Below are 20,552 nucleotides of genomic sequence, written 5' to 3'. Positions count from 1 at the left end.
GCATTTTGTCTTCTCCCTGCCTTTATTTTACCAAGAAGGATCATTACTACTTTATTTTACTAATCACTGTCACCCTGGTTCCCTTGCTTTTAAACAATGACCTAAAGTGAAATTCATGTTTTGTGTTGTAACTTGTGATGTGTGCCATGTTGATAAAGCACTCTGAACTGGGGTATGAAAAGTGCTATATAAGTAAAGATTAGTAAATTATTATGATTATTATAGGTACATATATAGAAAAACTATAAGGCTTAGGAGACAGTAATCTCCTCTCCCCTCTTTAACAGCCCGGAGTCGGTGCAGACGAGAAGAGATGTGTTTTTCCTGCAGCCGGAGGAGGTTGTGCACACTCACAGGTCAGTCTGTGCTCCTGCATTAAAAATGAACGTGGCACTTCAACACGGCTTTCTACCCGCCATTTTATTTATACTGGATTTTTGACCTACAATGGCTTTAGGGTAAAAATGACCTACCAATATGTTTAAGAGCAGAGAAAAAACACTTAAAGGCCCCCTATTATACTCTTTTTCAACAATATATATTATAGGTCTCAGATATGTACAACACATGTCACTGAAGTGTTTGGCATGCCATATACCTCTCTGTTTCAGCCCTGTTAAAAAAGTGCTGATTCTCTGTTTGTAGCTTTAAATGCTAATGAGCTGCTGCTGGCCACGCCCCTTTGAGAGATGATTGGTATCCAAACAGGAAGTTTAGGATAAGGCTTATCTTTGAAAATAAAAGCCCCACACAGTCACTGTCTACAAACAGCAAGCTCAGTGTAAGGCAGTTCTTTCAATATAAAACCCTTATAGACTAAATCTATCCTTACAGAAAGCTTAGGATTAGGTGTTTTTATATTTAAAATAATAAATAATACAATAATAAAAGCCACAGAAAGCAACCCTACAGCGTCTACTATCAATACCTACGTATCTCTGGCAAAATAAGCATCTGGACCAGCAACAAGTGCCGGTCATTCTTTATATTGTGTATTGAAATGTTCTTATTTTTATGACATGTCTATTTCTGACCCTGCAGTTCCCACTGGTACACCTGTCAGCCACTGGAGGGCGCCACCCTGCAGAGCATGCTGTCTCGCATTTTAGCCGTCAGAGAGGTGCACCAGGGCCACGTTGCAGCCACGGCCCCCACTGATGACGATGCTTTACCGTGAGGGGGGGCTCTACCTGTGATATTCTCCAGTGACGTACAGGTTACATGGAATTACTGGTGTACCAGCCTCCTCCTGTTGTTCAGACAAAGACTGGCAGGTGTTTGAAATGGGGACACAGAAGAGAAAGACCATTAAAAGACACATTTAAAGAACATTCCGTGTGGGATCATTGTGTTTAATTTCCTCAGTTTGCCTTCCCTCCCCACATCTATGAGTTTACAAACATACTTTGTCATAAGTCTGACAAAGGGATTCAATGTTAACACCATCTCCTTCTCTCATTGTGTCAATCATAATTAGGCCATCATTTAGTACATATTGCAGTTTATTTCACAGTCAGATCAGCAATACTAGACTGTGTGAGCAGCAAACAGACCAGGGTTAATACACAGTAGAGATAATGCTTTCCTCTTGTGCTCTCTATATTCAATGGTTGCAACAGTAGTCATGGTAGTCAAAATCAGCCTCCCGAGATTACAAATAGGGCCACATTCTGGTTTCCAAATCGGCCAAGCCATTTTTAAACTATTTTCCCAATAGGCTATAATGGTAATTCCTGTTTATTAACACAACATATGCTAATGTGTGAATTGCCCAGTATATGCAGGTCAACATCAGGCAGTTTCTATGTGCTGGGGACACGTACTATACATTTCTTTTATAAAACATTGGTGTACTCAAGATTTCCCGAGTTCACAGCAGGCCTCTCTATGAGCTGGCAACTAGAATATTAACACATCCTAAAAACAAGAAGAATTACAGAGCTTGTTACTGGTATTTAAGAAATGCATATAAAGAGGCCCTATTCTGCTTCTCTTTGGGTTTTCCTTTTTCTGTAGTGTGTATAGGTTTTTGTGCATGTAAATGGTCTGCAAACTTCCCTCCCATACACTCCCCCCACCTGAAATGCCTCCATTGGACTTCTTTGTTTACTTCCGTGGCATAGTGACAGCACTTACACTCGCGCTTCATTGGCTAGCACTCCAACACATTGTACAAGGGGTGGGACATCGCTAAGCGGTTGACCAATCATAACAGAGCCCTCCAGCTAACCAATCAGAGCAGACTGGGCTCTGGTTTCAGACAGAGGGCAAAAAGAGGTGCTGCAGCACAGGAAGTATGAGACAAATAAAGGGCTTTTTGATCATTAAAGCATGGAGACATGTCACAGTAGAGACACTAAATACTAATATAAACCTGAAAATGAGCAGAATATGTCCTCTTTAAATGTCTAATTTAATATGTTAGTAATGTTTCAGTGTCACCATCCTTGTAATACCAGAGGATCCTCATAGTGCCTGTAATGTTTTTACTGTTTTATTATTATCTACTTATGTGATATTACTTCGTTTTTTATATTCGTCATCCCATGTGGCCTTATTTCTCCTTTGTTTTGCCAACTCCTTCCTCTGTAGATAAAGTTAAAAGGTATCTCATGTGCCTCATCCACTTTATTGCAGGGAATTTAATCAAAATAGTCCATGAAGGTATTCACAGACCACCTTGATTGATTTGGAATATTTCCAAATACAATTATTGTAATTTTAACTACAATGGGACCTCTACTCCCTGTATTACTGAATCCATGTCCTGTTTCTGCCAATATTCTTTTCTCCTCTTTGTTTTACATTCCATTTGTTCCCTTATTTGAAAAGTGAAATATGGATGAGCGACAGACAACAAGTTATTTTTTGTACCCCACTGTGGTGTTAGTGGTATATGGTATAGTATGGCTTGTTGGCCATACTTATAATCAAAACAAGTATTATGACGATGTGCCTAAAATATTTCCCGCTGTGAGGAGCGGCCCTTTTGTTTTTATTAATCTACCCATCTAAAATGTAAGGTCTGCTGCAGATAACAGCTGCAGTAGAAATCTTATTTTGAAAGGATTCTGAATTTAGTTTTTTAAATGGCCTATATAGATGGAAGAAGTTACCCAAACATGTCAGTACATACTGAACATAAACACCTTTACAACTTATAATGTCCATTTCATAGCAGTGACTGTCCTGTCAGAGACTTTTGGATCATTATTTAGAATTGTATTAACCAATTACAGTTTTTTTTAAACCTTTTTTAAATTTCCTTTCACGAGTGGTTCAGAATTTGGGATTGTTAATATAAATATTTTCATTTGTTCTTTTTATTTTACAGTCATTATGACTCCACTCCCCTCAATGCTATGTGGTAACATAATGTGTCTTGTAATGCATTTGTTGCTACTCAGATCTTTTCTGTCTCACCTTTTGTTGTATTTTATCATAGAGGCCAACGTGCCTCAACATTTGACTCATGTTTTATATCTTACGTTTCTTATTACACTGTGGTGACTGATTATAAGTGTCCAATCAAAGAGTTCTGTAAATGGTATTTCCTAAACCACACACTGCTGAATATCACTGCTGCTGTCTGAAGCACCCTGGGTCAGATTCTATTGTCATACACAAAATGCCGTTTTTCCATAGAGTATTAAAAAAATCATCTTATTCCTTTCTTTATTTTTATTCTTGAATGTATGATTGAGGAAAATAGGATGTTGTGCGTGTGTGTGTGTGTGTGTGTGTGTGTGTGTGTGTGTGTGTGTGTGTGTGTGTGTGTGTGTGTGTGTGTGTGTGTGTGTGTGTGTGTGTGTCAGACAATTTATGAAACCGAAAAACTAATTTGGTAGAAGAGGGAGGGCAAGCATAGCTCATAAAGAAAATAGCCCTCTTGTTAGAAAAACAATAAATAAATGAGTATATAAATATACACACAAATAAACACATATATGTACACATACATGCACCGATATCCGGGGGGAAAAGAACAAAAGGTAAAATAATATCCAATTATATTTAGAAAGACCTTTCTTTTAAAATGTTTTTAAATGCATCATCATTTGTATTTATTTATAAAAGTTCCATTTCAAAATAGTCAATCACTTAAGGACCTAAATGACTTGTTTGATAGAAGACACACAAAAACCATAAGCCAAATGGTCTCAGTCAAAGGTTAGAAGCCCAATCCACTGAGGGGGACGAAGTATTCTGTAATACATTTTAATGAGAAATTGTAAAATGACCAGAAACACTCTCATCATCATTACTTACTATCCTTTTTGAGTGTCTCACCTACTATCTTTAATTTAGTTTCCTAACTCATTATTATGAGCTAGAATAATTTACCATGATTCATATGGTCATATTTACAAAGGGTATTTTGTTTTATTAAAGGTCCCCTATTATAATCTTTCTCGACAATAAATGATGGGTCTCAGATATGTAAAAAAACATGTCTCTGAAGTGTTTGGCTTGAAATACCAAACAGATCATGCACTGTAGAATGCCGTATACCCCTCTGTTACGGCCTTGTTCTAATAGTGCTGATTCGGCCACGCCTATCTATGAGATGATTAGTTCAAAAAAACACCACGGTGCCCTAGGAGGAGATTCAGGTGATAAGGTGTTACCTTGGTTGGTTATTGGTTAATGGTTGCACAACCCAAAAAAACCAAGTGACCAAAATCTGATCAGCTAATTTTCATACAGGTTTTTATATAAATGGAACAGGACAAAATGAGAGAATCTCTTAACACAGAGGGGACACATATTTATATTTAAAATAAATGAAAAAGTGGATTTCGCAAAACAGGTGACCTAAGTTTTGGTGTGTGGTAATTGACTAGTTGCAGCAGCCAATTTGCCGTTAATTCAACGTTAGCTATTATAGCCGGTGGTAGTCTGCAAAAGACATCACCAATTACATTTAGACGGATACACTAACCCAAAGATATCTTCTATCTGGCTACATTATGGTTGAACTTAAGAAACAGAATCATACATTGATATATGTAGTTCTGTAGTTGGAACCAGTGCTAAATGGTCCTGATCCTTCTGTTGGTTCAAACGGCGCCATTTTGTCTATAGTTTTAAATCTCATCCATTTTGATATTAAGCAGACGCCTAATTAAGGAGAAAGCATGGATAGCAAGGCCCCGTTTCCTCCTATGGAAGTTTTGCAGTGGCACATGAAAACAAAATGGCTGACTCGAGAACAAAAATACCTGGGTCTTGAGATCTTCCATGTTCATGGGGCTTATTCAGCCCTGCTCTTGTCCGCTTTAACTTATTCAGGCACATCCAATGTTGCTTTTAGTGCATTTTAAACCTCATAGGCCCTACTGATTTAAATAAAGACCATTTAAGTTTATGTCCTAAAAAGTTGATTTACAGAAGTCTCTTTTCAAATGCAATTCAATCAGAAAACTGAAGTGTGGTAACAAATTCATTGCGATATACTGTCATTAATTGGAGACATTTCTTGTGAAATGGGCTTCCATACCGGTTAAATCACGGTAACAAATAAGAGCACTACATCATTTCAGTAAATTAGACATTGGTTCAGTTCAGCCATAAGTAACAACACAATGTAGCACCAAATCATAATTATTTTATTAAAACGTATCTTTACATTTGATGTTATAACATCCCAGTACAAGCACACTAAGAATGTTGTAACAATGAATGTGTCGAAATTTCAGCTATAAATCACGTTGATTTATAGCTTTCAGTTTAAGGTTTGTTTGTTTTGCAAAAGAATTCACCTCCACATCCAACAGTACTCTTCACGTTCAGCGATGAGTGCCTTAAACTGTTCAGTTACGTTCTCTTTCATAACAAAGAAACCTTGCATCTTGAAAAACAGAAGACACGAAACAAGTTAAAAACATTCATATCCAAAGCAGGAAGGAAGGAAAGAAATGTGAGGGGAAAAAACAATAACATTTAAGAAAAAAAAGAAGGCTGGACACAAACTGTTACATTCAGAGGAACTACTGTGCTATTCTTTTAAACTGCTGTTTCATTGATTAAAAGCCAATTTTCGATAATTATACCATGATGCGTTTGAAGCGTATGGACCGCGCCCCTAACTAAGTGTTGCATAGCGGGGAAAACATTGCGCTGGGCGTCTAAGCCAGGTCCTCCTCGCCTTCGTCCTCAAACTCGCCCTCCTCCTCAGCGGTGGCGTCCTGGTACTGCTGGTACTCGGACACCAGGTCGTTCATGTTGCTCTCAGCCTCTGTGAACTCCATCTCATCCATGCCCTCACCAGTGTACCTGAAACAAGGAAATATTACTCGCATGCGTATAACTTTCACTATTTTCATTTATAAGGCCAAACCATTCATCTGGAAAATCTGTAAAACTTCTGTCACTCACCAGTGGAGGAAGGCCTTGCGGCGGAACATGGCGGTGAACTGCTCTGAGATGCGCTTGAACAGCTCCTGAATGGCCGTGCTGTTGCCGATAAAGGTGGCAGCCATCTTGAGGCCACGGGGAGGGATGTCGCAGACGGCTGTCTTCACGTTGTTTGGGATCCACTCAACGAAGTAGCTGCTGTTCTTGTTCTGCACATTCAGCATCTGCTCGTCCACCTCCTTCATGGACATGCGGCCTCTAAAGATGGCAGCAACTGTGAGGTAGCGGCCGTGGCGCGGGTCGCAGGCCGCCATCATGTTCTTGGAGTCGAACATCTGCTGGGTGAGCTCAGGGACCGTCAACGACCTGCAGGAAGACAGACCATACGATTAGTGTTTATTTTAAATGCATTTGTATGTGTTGTTTTGAGTGGTGTCAATTTATTTTTTAAAAATCATCAAATTAACCACGTTTAAAATATCAGCATAAACATGTATTTTGGGGGGTTAAAAAACAGGTGTGGTGTTGTAATAAAGAAAGCATGACAATTCTACCATGGTTGTGTACATATATATTTTTTGCAGCGGGAAAAATTAAGGATATGTGATTATTACAGCTACTCCTTATTTTTGTTTTATTTGACTACACCAAGAGAAGTCTAGCAAAATATTATTGTACCTCAGTATAATGACAGTAAAAATACAGCAGGAGTGCCTGACAGTCTCTTTACCTGTACTGCTGGCTGCCTCGGCTGGTCAGTGGGGCGAAGCCGGGCATGAAGAAGTGCAGCCTGGGGAAGGGCACCATGTTGACGGCCAGTTTCCTCAGATCAGCATTGAGCTGGCCGGGGAAGCGCAGACAGGTGGTCACCCCGCTCATGGTTGCTGAGACGAGGTGGTTGAGGTCTCCGTAGGATGGCGTGGTGAGCTTCAGCGTGCGGAAGCAGATGTCATACAGCGCCTCATTATCAATGCAGTAGGTCTCATCTGTATTCTCCACCAGCTGGTGGACGGAGAGGGTGGCGTTGTACGGCTCCACCACTGTGTCTGACACCTAGAGTCGGGGGAGGGAGAAGGAGTCGCATTAATCAAAGTAAGACGAGATAATTAGTTAATGTTGCAGTCTTTATGTGTATTATAAGCACCTTAGGTGAAGGTACGACGCTGAAAGTGTTCATGATGCGGTCTGGATACTCCTCTCGGATTTTGCTGATGAGCAGCGTGCCCATGCCTGAGCCGGTGCCTCCACCCAAGGAGTGGGTGAGCTGGAAGCCCTGCAGGCAGTCGCAGCCTTCGGCCTCCTTCCTCACCACATCCAGGACCGAGTCCACCAGCTCGGCTCCCTCAGTGTAGTGACCTTTAGCCCAGTTGTTACCTGCTCCGCTCTGGCCTGTGTCACATGAAAACAGATAAATCTATAACATGTGGCGATACATCCTGGATCTACAAGAATTATGACATTGTTACACTTGCAAACGCAATGTCAGTTAGCAGTGCATAAACTAAGGCACCAATAGGAGAATGTAATGACAGTTCTACTGAATCTGTCAACTCATTCAACAAAATCCACTTTTATCAACCTAAGTTGAAAACAAAAGACGAATTGTTCAACATACTCACCAAAGACAAAGTTGTCTGGTCTAAAGATCTGGCCAAAGGGACCGGACCTCACGGAGTCCATTGTGCCGGGTTCCAAGTCCACCAGCACCGCCCGGGGGACATACTTTCCACCTGGTGATCCAAACACAAGAAGACAAATTATTATTTTAATTTTAATTGCTGCATTATTACTCACGCAAACCCCTGTTCGTATTTTTTAACGTTTAATAAAATGGTTTGCCTTGGAAATTATTATTATTATATATTATTTGTGTATAATTGTTTGTATGGCATGTTACAGTGTTCTTACAAAACACGGTTACACCTAATAATAGGATACATATGTGGCTAATATATGCCCACAAAATATTATATTAAGTTTAAAGTTGTGTTTCTTTTAATATTTTTTTTAGGGACAGTATTATTATCTGAGGTTTTGTTGACTTAAGGCCGTATCCTGGAAACGGAGGAGCTACCAAATTTTAGCTCGGTGCTAAAGCAAAGCTAACCTGAAGCCTCGTTGTAATACACGTTGATGCGATCCAGCTGCAGGTCACTGTCCCCATGGTAGGAACCGGTTGGGTCGATGCCATGTTCGTCGCTTATCACCTCCCAAAACTAGAAGAGAATACAAAACAACGGTCAATGTTCCTGAACATGAGACTGATTTAACTCAACTAGTATGTCGCCTTTCATTAGCATTGTTGCTAAGTAGGGCCCGCCCGCCCAAACCAAATTAAACATCCTCGCACTTACTGAATGAGTTAAGAATTCAAATCTAAATCTAAACTATTCTTACCTTAGCTCCAATCTGATTTCCACACTGGCCTGCCTGTAAGTGCACGATTTCCCTCATTTTGGTTGAATTCAAGAATTCCAAACGACCGAGAAGGAGACAAAGCGGTTATTCTGCAGTGTTCCTGGCAGCTACGTTCTAACCGAAGAAGGCGGGAGTGTTGGCATCTACCGTTTCCAGATCAACCCGATTGTTCCAAATTTCATGTCACTCAGGCTCAGTAGACATCTCATTGGTCGAGAAAACTTGGTTTAGCGTTTTCACTGGTAAGGCGCGGTCAATGGCGGTCGGCAATCAGCTTTTAGGTGCATTTACCGCCGCCTTCTGGAATGGAGTGTGGATCAGCACGGTACAGTATAACCCTAAATCCTTAATATAACCCCTGTCATTTTAAAAACATATATATTGCCTTGTATGATACATCCCTTGAACTCCTTAGCAAAATCACTGTTGTATTTAGTTCCGTGTGGTTTTTTCAGTGCTTACTTTAGTTCTTGAAAACTGCAAAAATACGTGCTGAATTGTTTCTCCATTGCCACAAATATTCACATTTACCTCTTGTATGTTTTTTCATACTGAATAATGTGCAATTTAGCCCTGTGTGATCAATTCCATTCTGATAATGATGTCCTCCTCTTTTTTTTACATCCCTTGACTTCTCTTGTTTCTCCTCCTTTCGTTTGAACATTATAAAATGTCTGACCCTTACTCTATCCCACCCATCCTGCCATTTCTTTTTCATTTGGGACTTGATGATGCTCGTGATATCAGCCTTGCTATCACATTCATTCTAATTTGTCTCTCCCTTGTCGCCAACTTTGCATATTTATCTGCCGGCTCATTCCCTTCAACCCAATATGTGCAGGGATCCAGAGGAAATAGGTTACAGCTGCTTTTGAAATTCTATGAGGTGTGTGTGCCATTTCCAATAATATGTCTTGTCTTGTTTCTGAACGCATATTTTTTTATTCTTTTCGATGCACTGGTGGAGTCAGATCCTATCAATAACTCAGAATCCTTTATTCGTCCCGCAACGGGGAAATGTAGGCTACAGCAGCTCCCCAGAAAAGCTAACAGACACTTTTTCTACTACTATGCTATGGACAGCATTTGCACAACTTTATATATTTGAACTGTGCTAATATAGTCATATTCATTTGTTTAGATTCAAACCTGTGACCGTTATTTTTTTGGGTATATTAACTATTGTGCTTTCTTTTCAAAATACCTCCTAATTTGTATCCATGTGTCGATGTAAGAGTACGATGTGTATATTTACATATACATATTTATTAGTGGGCGTTCAGGTGTGTACACCTAGCAGCCATAACATTATGACCACTGACAGGTGAAGTAAGGAACAGCCGCAGACCGGTCAGGGTGCCACGCTGACCCCTGTCCACCTCCAAAAGCGCCATGGGAACGTCAGCATCAGAACTGTAGCATGGAGCAAGGTGGTCTGATGAATCACGTTTTCTTTGACATCATGTGGGTAGCCGGGTGCGTGTGCGTCGCTTACCTGGGTAAGACATGGCACCAGGCGGCACTATGGGGAGAAGGCAACATGGCAGAGGCAGTGTGATGCTCTGGGCAATATTCTGCTGGGCAACCTTGGGTTCTGTATTTCATGTGGATGTTACTATGAAAAGTACTACCTAAACGTGTTACAGATCAAGTACACCCCTTCATGGAGACGGTATTCCCTAATGACAGGTGGCGTCTTTCAGCAGCATAATGCACCCTGCCACACTGCAGAAAATGGTTCAGGAATGGTTTGAGGAACACAAGTAGTTCAAGGTGTTGACTTGGCCTCTAATTTCCGCAGATCTCAATCCAATATGATTTGTCTCATTATACTGTGACTTAAAGGACCTGGTGTTGATTGAGGTCACAGGAAAAAAAAACCAGACTTATTTGTGAGGCTGTAAGTGAGCTTGATGAGGGCTAAAGACAGGTTTTGCAGTTATCTGTTAAAGTGAGATCAGGGATCTGCTGTGGATGGACAGACACTTTGCATAGGAGACTCCTATCACTGATTTTGCATATCACAAGAGTATAATCTTCATAAACATAGATGTAAAATGAATAGATACGTTAGTAAGATTATGAACCACACCTAGCCACAGTGTTATGTTCATTTGGATTTACACAAACCTGCCACAATGTAGCACCAAATCATATATCTTTTATTAAAATCCTTACATTTGTTGTAATAACATCCCAGTGGAATATTGTAACAGTGACCAGTTTCTTCAAAAACAATTAAGCTCCATATCACACAGTATTTGTCAAGTTCAGCAATGAGTGCCTTGAACTGTGGCCAGTTCAACATACCCCAGATATGTTTGAGTTGTCTGGCTTAACTAACCCTAACAAACGACATCTCGCTAAGCAGTCCTACGACGCTGATTATCAACTTGGTGAGTCAACCCAGGATTTATCTGTCCAGCTATGAGCGTGTTCACATGAAAGGAGCAGGGTTAGCAACATTTGACCAATCACAATCCTGAAAAACCGACCTGATGGATGAAATGTGAACGATCATTTTAGACAAAAATGTAGATGTTAAACTTTAAACATCCATGACTTAAACACATAATCCAGGACAAAAGCCACATAGTTGCAGCTGCAAGGTGCAGCAGAACAGCCGGTAAAAAAATACCGACTGTTCGATTGCGTAAGTTAACGTAATTAAGGTTAATGATATCACTGCCCTATCTAAGACGTGTGGATCTGACTTTATATACACTTGAGCATTTCATCAACTCAATGTGTGGTTTTCATTTCTGCTTACAGTGTGCGATACAATAAGTATTGCACGGCCAGATATTGCTCGAGAAACTAACACATATAAGGAAATATATGATGTATTATGATGCGATTGATGATGTGATAATGGAGCAGGTTAGGTGTTCAGCATAAGTTACCATGGAGATCTACCCTGGTAAGAAGTGAACCAGCGTTGTACGACTGAAAACCCAGAGCTAAGCCTGAAGTTACCTCGCCAACCCCAAATCCTGCTTCGTCGTACAGGCCTCTGGTCACTGCTACGTTCTTTTTCGTAACAAATAAACCTTGCATCTTGAAAAAAAGTTAACACAAGACAAGACAAAAACATTGATATCCAAAGCAGGAAGGAAGAACAGAACGTTTGAGAACAAAACAGTAACATTTTTTTAAAAACAGGGCTAACTATTACCATTGTGCAACATTCAGTGGAACTACTGTGCAGTTCTTTAAAACTGCTGTTTTATTGATTAAAGCTGAAGATTTCTACAATAATGAGCCCTAACTTAGCTTTTGCATAGCAGGGAAAACATTGCGCTTGGCGTCTAAGCCAGGTCTTCTTCGCCTTCGTCCTCAAACTCGCCCTCCTCCTCAGCGGTGGCGTCCTGGTACTGCTGGTACTCGGACACCAGGTCGTTCATGTTGCTCTCAGCCTCTGTGAACTCCATCTCATCCATGCCCTCACCAGTGTACCTGAAACAACGAAATATTACTCAAATGCGTATGACTTTCACTATTTTCATTTATTTGGCCAAACCATTCATCTGGAAAAAATGTAAGGTGATCAATCCGTCAATCTCCCGTCACTCACCAGTGGAGGAAGGCCTTGCGGCGGAACATAGCGGTGAACTGCTCTGAGATGCGCTTGAACAGCTCCTGAATGGCTGTGCTGTTGCCGATAAAGGTGGCAGCCATCTTGAGGCCCCGGGGAGGGATGTCGCAGACGGCTGTCTTCACGTTGTTCGGGATCCACTCAACGAAAGTAACTGCTGTTCTTGTTCTGCACATTCAGCATCTGCTCGTCCACCTCCTTCATGGACATGCGGCCTCTAAAGATGGCGGCGACTGTGAGGTAGCGGCCGTGGCGCGGGTCGCAGGCCGCCATCATGTTCTTGGAGTCGAACATCTGCTGGGTGAGCTCAGGGACCGTCAGAGCCCTGGGGAAGACAGACCATTCAATAAGATTTATTTTAAATGCATTTGTAAATGTGTTTTTATTGGTGTCAAATGTAATCGCCTTAATTTGCATTAATGTGTATTTTGTAAATGCATGACAAACGTGTAAAAGCACAATACATGAAGATTGAACCAGTCTCTTTACCTGTACTGCTGGCTGCCTCGGCTGGTCAGCGGGGCGAAGCCGGGCATGAAGAAGTGCAGCCTGGGGAAGGGCACCATGTTGACGGCCAGTTTCCTCAGATCAGCATTGAGCTGGCCGGGGAAGCGCAGACAGGTGGTCACCCCGCTCATGGTTGCTGAGACGAGGTGGTTGAGGTCTCCGTAGGTGGGCGTGGTGAGCTTCAGCGTGCGGAAGCAGATGTCATACAGCGCCTCATTATCAATGCAGAAGGTCTCATCTGTGTTCTCCACCAGCTGGTGGACAGAGAGGGTGGCGTTGTACGGCTCCACCACTGTGTCTGACACCTGGAGTTGGGGAGGGAGAAGGAGTCGCATTAATCAAAGTAAGACGATATATATATAGTAGTTAATGTTTTTTATATTTAAGTGTATTATAAACACCTTAGGTGAAGGTACGACGCTGAAAGTGTTCATGATGCGGTCTGGATACTCCTCTCGGATTTTACTGATAAGGAGCGTGCCCATGCCTGAGCCGGTGCCTCCACCCAGGGAGTGTGTGAGCTGGAAGCCCTGCAGGCAGTCGCAGCTCTCTGCCTCCTTCCTCACCACATCCAGGACCGAGTCCACCAGCTCGGCTCCCTCAGTGTAGTGACCTTTAGCCCAGTTGTTACCTGCTCCACTCTGGCCTGTGTCACATGCAAATACACAAGTCTATCAAAGCTGTGGTATCAAGACATCCTGGGTCTACATTCAAAAGGATTTCATTATAGATTTGCAAGTACTGTTTTAAAGAGTTAAAAGTGAATCTAGCCCAGGGCTGCACAATATACAGCACAATATTTATGTATAACAACATTATACATAATATATAAGATAAGTATAAAGACATTAAAAGATACTCTGTTCTGCCTTTCGATGCCTTAAGTATACTGCTCAATTAAAAATAAAAAGTGCAGCAAATAAAAAGAATGATAGTTACATTTAAAATAGTTTTTTTTTAAATTCTTTATCTCTGTCAACTCATTCAATAATCATTAATCACAGTATGGCAACTTTATCGACCAAAGATAAAACACAAGAAATGTTTATATTCTCACCAAAGACAAAGTTGTCTGGTCTAAAGATCTGGCCAAAGGGACCGGACCTCACTGAGTCCATCGTGCCGGGCTCCAAGTCCACCAGCACTGCCCGGGGGACATACTTTCCACCTGATAGATAAGACAATTTATCTTTTAAATTAAGCATTTATTTTCACTGCATTAATACGTATGCCTTCTTTCCCCTTTTTATTAGATTTTATAAAACAATTTGCCTTTTGATTTATGAACAAACACAGCAAAAAGCATATTGTTAACTGAATTCTTTTTTATAATTGTTTGTATGGCATGTCAATACGGTCCAGTGTTCCTGCAGTACTTGGTTACACCTAATGACAGCTTATCGTTTCTTGAAAATATAGGTCTAATTAAGTAAAGTTTCGCTAATATATATAATATATGTCCACAACATATTAACATAAGTTAAAGCTGTATTTTTGTTTGGGACAGTATAATTATCTGGAGGTTTTGTTGACTTGACGTATCCTAGAAACTGCAACAGTTATTAGGACCATTGTTGTTCCAGAGTCTTCCAGCGGAGGGATCCACCGCTAGATGGCTCCGTTAGGCTGATTAAAAATCCTTCCGCGTTGTATAGAGTTACCTTAATTAAATCTTTATTTAACTGGCTATATTACCCAACTGTAGCTTGCAGCCAAAGAGAACTTTACCTGATGCCTCGTTGTAATACACGTTAATTCGCTCCAGCTGCAGGTCGCTGTCCCCATGGTATGTCCCGGACGGGTCGATGCCATGTTCGTCGCTAATCACTTCCCAAAACTAGAAGAGAATTAAACACACCATCGTTCAAATTACCTGCTAACTAGCATGACTTAGCTTAACGAGTAAAACTCTATCATAATAAATGTTGTTAACTGGGCTAATCAGCCAACTCAAATCAAATTGAACATCCACGAACTTTATAAATGGCTTAATAATTCAAGTTTAAATCTAAACTACTCTTACTTTGGCTCCAATTTGGTTTCCACATTGGCCTGCCTGTAGATGCACAATTTCCCTCATTTTGGTTGAATTAAAAGCGTTCAAACGACCGATAAAGACAAAGTTGTTACTCTGTAGTAATCCAGCTACGAACTAACCGGAGCAGGTGGGAGTGTTTCAACCTGCTGTTGGTTGATTAATCCGATTGTTCAAAATTCATGTCACTCAAAGCTCAGCAGTCATCTCATTGGTCGACTGGTAAGGGGGCTCGGTTGCCTTGGTAACACAACACAACAGCGTTTCATCCGAGGCACTCCCTTTGTATGTATAGTATTTAACCTAGAAGTTTGAATGAAAAATCAACAACCCATCTTACATTTTAGTAATTATTTCCCCTCTCTAGTACACAAGCCTTCCTGCTGCTCACATAAAGAATAGAATAGAAAGTCGACATTTAGGTAGCAACACACAGACCCACCAACATATGAATATAAAACATCATACCTTTGTATATACCGACACAATTTGTATCTTTGACAATATCATAATAGTTGTGTTTTTATTAGGTGACTATGAAGTTACATTTTAGAGGTTAGCCTACATATCAACGAGAAATAACCACTAAGAGACACAAAACAACAGGAGCTTAACAGCTCGGTGTGTAATGCTCCTATGTTGGAGAGATTGTGGGGCCTTTTGCATGTCTGTACACAGGGCAGAGGCCCATTTTCTTACATTCAGACCACGAGTTGGCTATTTTACTAATCCCTCACGCTAAGTCGCTGTGGAAGGGAAATAATAAATAATGTAAGTTTCCACAAGAGGGGGAAAGAGAGCCTCATAACAAACTTACCTGATTCACAAGATTTCTTCATTTGTCCAGCAATGCAAGCTTGTATACATGTTATTTGTGTGTGTGTATATATATATAAACACACATATACTTTTAGAATTAGACTGGCTGAAAAAAAAAGAGTGGATAGGGAGGCTGTGGCTCATTGGTTTAGTGTGCTGATCTTAGGATCATGGGAGCACTGGTTCCAACCCATTGCAGTCAGAATGTTGATGAGACCCTGGGCAAGACACTTCCACCCAAATTGCTCCTGTGGGGATTGCCCACGGTATTGAATGTAAGTCGCTTTGGCTAAAAGCATCTAACAAGTTACATGCAATGATATACTAGTCAAAAGTAAAAGCTTGTTTCTTTGCTTTTAGCCAAAAATACTGGAGATCCTACTATGGAGGCTCAATCATGTGATAATGCATTTACCTTGAAGCACTCCATTGGAAAAGGTGCTAAAAAAAGTGACGTTATTATTGTTAAATTACAAGTATTGGAAGTAATCTACATCTTTGATGTCGCTCAAAATCATAATGTTGATAATGAATTACAGAATACCCTTTTTCCACTTTTATTGGCAGGAATGGGCTTCCATACAGGCTAACAAATTAGACTAAACTGTCATTTCAGACAATAAAACATTGGTCATAGGTCAGTTCAGTCATAACTAACACCACAATGAAGAACCAAATAATAAATGTTTATTAAAATCCATCAGCACATTTGATCCCAATTTACCACTACAAGCACACCAGGAATATTGTAACATTGACAAGATCCTGACACAATTTGTAGCTTTTAGTGTAAAGTATGTTGTTGTTTTGGCAAAAGAATAACACTGTATATTAAACAGTAATTGTCACATTCAGTGATAAGTGCCTGATCTGGTCAGTGTTACGTTATCACAAATGAACACAGCAGCAGAATGAGAAAAATAAAGCACGTTTTGAACATTAAACCATGTAAATTGCATGGGGAGAGGAAAAGGTTGTTGTGGGCGTCTAGGCCTGATCTTCATATTCGCCCTCCTCTTCAAACTCGCCTTCCTCCTCAGCGGTGGCGTCCTGGTACTGCTGGTACTCGGACACCAGGTCGTTCATGTTGCTCTCAGCCTCTGTGAACTCCATCTCATCCATGCCCTCACCAGTGTACCTGAAACAAGGAAATATTACACAATTAATCTAGTAACACTTTGGAAGATTAATCAATAATAAATCAATATAGTTTTAAACACAAGTATGAACTTAAAAACACATCTTTCAAAATGGTGCCAAACTACAGACTGATACTGATTAGTAACAACCATGACTTATGCTTGGGCAAGTGTCTCAAAGTCTCATCATTATTATATCACTCACCAGTGGAGGAAGGCTTTGCGTCGGAACATGGCAGTGAACTGCTCTGAGATGCGCTTGAACAGATCCTGAATGGCTGTGCTGTTGCCAATAAAGGTGGCGGCCATTTTGAGGCCCCGGGGAGGGATGTCGCAGACGGCTGTCTTCACGTTGTTCGGGATCCACTCAACGAAGTAACTGCTGTTCTTGTTCTGCGCATTTAGCATCTGCTCGTCCACCTCCTTCATGGACATGCGGCCTCTAAAGATGGCGGCGACCGTGAGGTAGCGGCCGTGGCGCGGGTCGCAGGCCGCCATCATGTTCTTGGAGTCGAACATCTGCTGGGTGAGCTCAGGGACCGTCAACGACCTGCAGGAAGACAGACCATTCAATAAGATTCATTTTTAGATGCATCAATTAAAAAAAAAATAGCATTAATTCAAATAATCTGTGATTATGAATCGTTTAAATACTAGTACTGTAAGCATATCAAAATGTAGTTGTGCCCGAGTACAAAGCCAATAAAATCATTCTATTCTATTAAAACCTCTACCTGTACTGCTGGCCGCCTCGGCTGGTCAGCGGGGCGAAGCCCGGGATGAAGAAGTGCAGCCTGGGGAAGGGCACCATGTTGACGGCCAGTTTCCTCAGATCAGCATTGAGCTGGCCGGGGAAGCGCAGACAGGTGGTCACCCCGCTCATGGTTGCTGAGACGAGGTGGTTGAGGTCTCCGTAGGTGGGCGTGGTGAGCTTCAGCGTGCGGAAGCAGATGTCATACAGCGCCTCATTATCAATGCAGAAGGTCTCATCTGTGTTCTCCACCAGCTGGTGGACGGAGAGGGTGGCGTTGTACGGCTCCACCACTGTGTCTGACACCTGGAGTCGGGGGAGGGAGAAGGAATGGCATTAAATCAGACATAAGATGAGATAAATAGTTAATGTTTTTTATATTTAAGTGTATTATAAGCACCTTAGGTGAAGGTACGACGCTGAAAGTGTTCATGATGCGGTCTGGAAACTCCTCTCGGATTTTACTGATGAGCAGCGTGCCCATGCCTGAGCCGGTGCCTCCACCCAGAGAGTGTGTGAGCTGGAAGCCCTGCAGGCAGTCGCAGCCTTCGGCCTCCTTCCTCACCACATCCAGGACCGAGTCCACCAGCTCAGCTCCCTCAGTGTAGTGACCTTTAGCCCAGTTGTTACCTGCTCCGCTCTGGCCTGTGTCACATGCAAAAACACAAGTCTATAACAGGTTGCAACACGTCCTGATCTACAAGAATGATGTCTTTGTTATAGTTGCAAACACATTTTAATGTCAGTGAGCAGGCACCAATACAACAAAGGAGTGATAGTTCTACTGATATTAGTCTCGGTCAACTCATTCAAGGTCTGCTATTATACTATATATATTATATGGCCATATCCATACAAAACATGTCTGTGAAGTGCTTTGCTCAAAATAAAAACAGATCACCCATTGTAGCATGCCTCATACCCCTCTATGTCAGCCCTGTTCCTGAAGTGCTGATTCTGTAGCTTTAAATTTGAGCTGAAGCTGGCCACGCCCCTTTGCAGCATCACGCAGCTCTCTGTCTGAAGAGAGAAGTTTCCAATGGAGAAACTCAGCTAAACGCTGCCGTGATCGAGCATTATTTCTGAAACACTTATTTTCTCAGTGTTTACCACTAAAACAGTTACATTATATGTATTATATATACACAACAACTCTAAGTCCCTCCTGCTGAATACAAAGACTGCGGGAGGGGTTTCAGCTAGCTGACTCTATATTGGGGAACGACAGGGCGGGACGTTTCCAGGAGTTTAATGTAAAGCCAGCCCACATTTCGGTCATTACATCATGACTGCAGCAAATCTGGATCAGCTCTTTTGTGCCCCTCTTTTTTAGAGATGCGCGTAAGGCGGAAAAGAGAGAGGGTTGTATTTTCGGACACTTTGTGAGTCTACTTGCACATCGGGGACACATTTATGTATAAAAGACATCAAAAAGTACATTTTGCATAATAGGGGACCTTTAAAGAAAATCCCTGAATGCAATAATGGTATGCAGCTTTTTGCAATATGTATATTACAAAGTGGACAACTTTATCAACTTAAGTTAAAACAAACAATAATTGTTAAACATAATCACCAAAGACAAAGTTGTCTGGTCTAAAGATCTGGCCAAAGGGACCGGACCTCACGGAGTCCATTGTGCCGGGCTCCAAGTCCACCAGCACCGCCCGGGGGACATACTTTCCACCTGGTGATCCAAACACAAGAAGACAAATTATTATTTTTATTTTAATTGCTGCATTATTACTCAAGCAAAACCCTGCTCGTATTTTTAAGTAAGTTTAATAAAAATAACCAAATTAAATACTTTCCGCCTGGTGATCCAAACCCAAGAAGACAAATTATTATGGATCTGAAGATTTTTACACACATTGATGAAATAATTCCCCAGGAAAAAAACCTGCTCGTTTTTCTATCCCTTTTTGTGAAGTTGAATGAAATACTTTGCCTTTGGAATTATGATCAAACAAAGCAAAAAAGGTATTTATACACCAGATTATTTTTTATAATTGTTGTTAATGTTTTTATAGCACAAGGTCACACCTTATAGAGATCTGAAAATACAAAAAATAAACTAAGTGATTCTCCTTATTATTGCGACAAAATATTGCAATAAGGTAAAACCTCGTATTTGCTTGGGACTGCATCATTTTTTTGTAGGATTGTTCATGTATTGTGGAAGCCGTGACAGCAACTAGGAAGTGACAGGGCAGATTGTGCTTCCAGAGGAGGGATAAACCGCTAGATGGCTCCAGTAGGCCTATTAACAATCCTTCTGCGTAGAGTTACGAAGATTTAAGGTGTGACCGAGGCAAGGCAAAGCGAAGCTAACCTGATGCCTCGTTGTAATACACGTTGATGCGATCCAGCTGCAGGTCGCTGTCCCCATGGTATGAGCCGGTTGGGTCGATGCCATGTTCGTCGCTTATGACTTCCCAAAACTAGAAGAGAATAAAACACAAAAACAGTCAAATGACCTGCTAACCAGCATGATTTAGCTTAAAAAATAGGAAGCTATCATTAGCATTGTTGCTAAGTAGGCTAACCGGCCCGCCCAAACCAAAGTACACATCCACGCATTTTATAAATGAGTTAAGGATTCACTTTCATTAATCTAGGCTTTTCTTACCTTGGATCCAATTTGGTTTCCACATTGGCCAGCCTGAAGATGCACGATTTCCCTCATTTTGATTAACAAAGACCGACAAAGACGGAGTCCACTGCAGTGATTCAGCTGCTCGAACTGACTGGAGAATAAGGTGTGTCTGCGGAACAGCAGCGCTTTTCTTCTGCTTCTTCTTTTTACGGTTTTATGGAGGATGGCAACCAGCGCTAAAGGAGTATTACCGCCGCCTACTGTATTGGAGTGTGGACCATAATGCTCTACCCCCCTCCAAAAAAATACATTTTAAAATGAAAAAAGATATATGC

General features: G+C 41.2%; 3 protein-coding genes and 1 pseudogene across 10 annotated transcripts in view; 1 reads left to right on the top strand and 3 right to left on the bottom strand.

Moving 5' to 3' along the window:
* Positions 1–3,641, top strand: part of si:ch211-266o15.1 (zinc finger MYM-type protein 4) — a 33,920-nt gene extending 30,279 nt beyond the window's left edge. For all 8 annotated transcript variants that reach the window (XM_063908862.1, XM_063908864.1, XM_063908861.1 and 5 more), the window contains 2 exons: positions 288–356; positions 1,042–3,641. In XM_063908862.1, coding sequence (XP_063764932.1) covers positions 288–356; positions 1,042–1,177 — 205 coding nt within the window. In that variant the 3' untranslated portion in view covers positions 1,178–3,641. The remainder of the gene's footprint in view (positions 1–287; positions 357–1,041) is intronic.
* A 1,947-nt stretch (positions 3,642–5,588) lies between these two features.
* LOC134881503 (tubulin beta-1 chain-like) lies at positions 5,589–9,001 on the bottom strand. The gene is made up of 7 exons (XM_063908892.1): positions 8,755–9,001; positions 8,465–8,573; positions 7,977–8,087; positions 7,502–7,746; positions 7,088–7,410; positions 6,379–6,723; positions 5,589–6,276 (listed from the first exon to the last, which is right to left on the bottom strand). The coding sequence occupies exons 1-7, from the start codon at positions 8,809–8,811 to the stop codon at positions 6,129–6,131; spliced, it is 1,338 nt and encodes a 445-aa protein (XP_063764962.1). The 5' UTR covers positions 8,812–9,001; the 3' UTR covers positions 5,589–6,128.
* A 1,915-nt stretch (positions 9,002–10,916) lies between these two features.
* On the bottom strand, positions 10,917–15,112 carry LOC134881054 (tubulin beta-4B chain-like; annotated as a pseudogene).
* A 1,284-nt stretch (positions 15,113–16,396) lies between these two features.
* Positions 16,397–20,410, bottom strand: LOC134881825 (tubulin beta-1 chain). The gene is made up of 7 exons (XM_063909394.1): positions 20,251–20,410; positions 19,954–20,062; positions 19,198–19,308; positions 18,022–18,266; positions 17,605–17,927; positions 17,076–17,420; positions 16,397–16,869 (listed from the first exon to the last, which is right to left on the bottom strand). The coding sequence occupies exons 1-7, from the start codon at positions 20,305–20,307 to the stop codon at positions 16,719–16,721; spliced, it is 1,341 nt and encodes a 446-aa protein (XP_063765464.1). The 5' UTR covers positions 20,308–20,410; the 3' UTR covers positions 16,397–16,718.
* Positions 20,411–20,552: the final 142 nt, after the last annotated feature.

This window comes from Eleginops maclovinus, chromosome 19 (assembly GCF_036324505.1).
Source record: "Eleginops maclovinus isolate JMC-PN-2008 ecotype Puerto Natales chromosome 19, JC_Emac_rtc_rv5, whole genome shotgun sequence".
NCBI classification, from domain to species: Eukaryota; Metazoa; Chordata; class Actinopteri; order Perciformes; family Eleginopidae; genus Eleginops; species Eleginops maclovinus.
This window is presented reverse-complemented; position numbering and strand designations above follow the sequence as displayed.

Excerpts from the sequence above, each read along its gene's own strand:
- LOC134881503 (XM_063908892.1), bottom strand. The coding sequence starts at position 8,811 with ATGAGGGAAATCGTGCACTTACAGGCAGGCCAGTGTGGAAATCAGATT. Across the intron at positions 8,574-8,754 it reads GAAATCAGATTGGAGCTAAG|TTTTGGGAGGTGATAAGCGA; the intron begins GTAAGAATAGTT and ends ATTCTCTTCTAG. Across the intron at positions 7,747-7,976 it reads ACCAGACAACTTTGTCTTTG|GCCAGAGCGGAGCAGGTAAC; the intron begins GTGAGTATGTTG and ends CATGTGACACAG.
- LOC134881825 (XM_063909394.1), bottom strand. The coding sequence starts at position 20,307 with ATGAGGGAAATCGTGCATCTTCAGGCTGGCCAATGTGGAAACCAAATT. Across the intron at positions 20,063-20,250 it reads GAAACCAAATTGGATCCAAG|TTTTGGGAAGTCATAAGCGA; the intron begins GTAAGAAAAGCC and ends ATTCTCTTCTAG. Across the intron at positions 17,928-18,021 it reads GCGTCGTACCTTCACCTAAG|GTGTCAGACACAGTGGTGGA; the intron begins GTGCTTATAATA and ends CCCCGACTCCAG.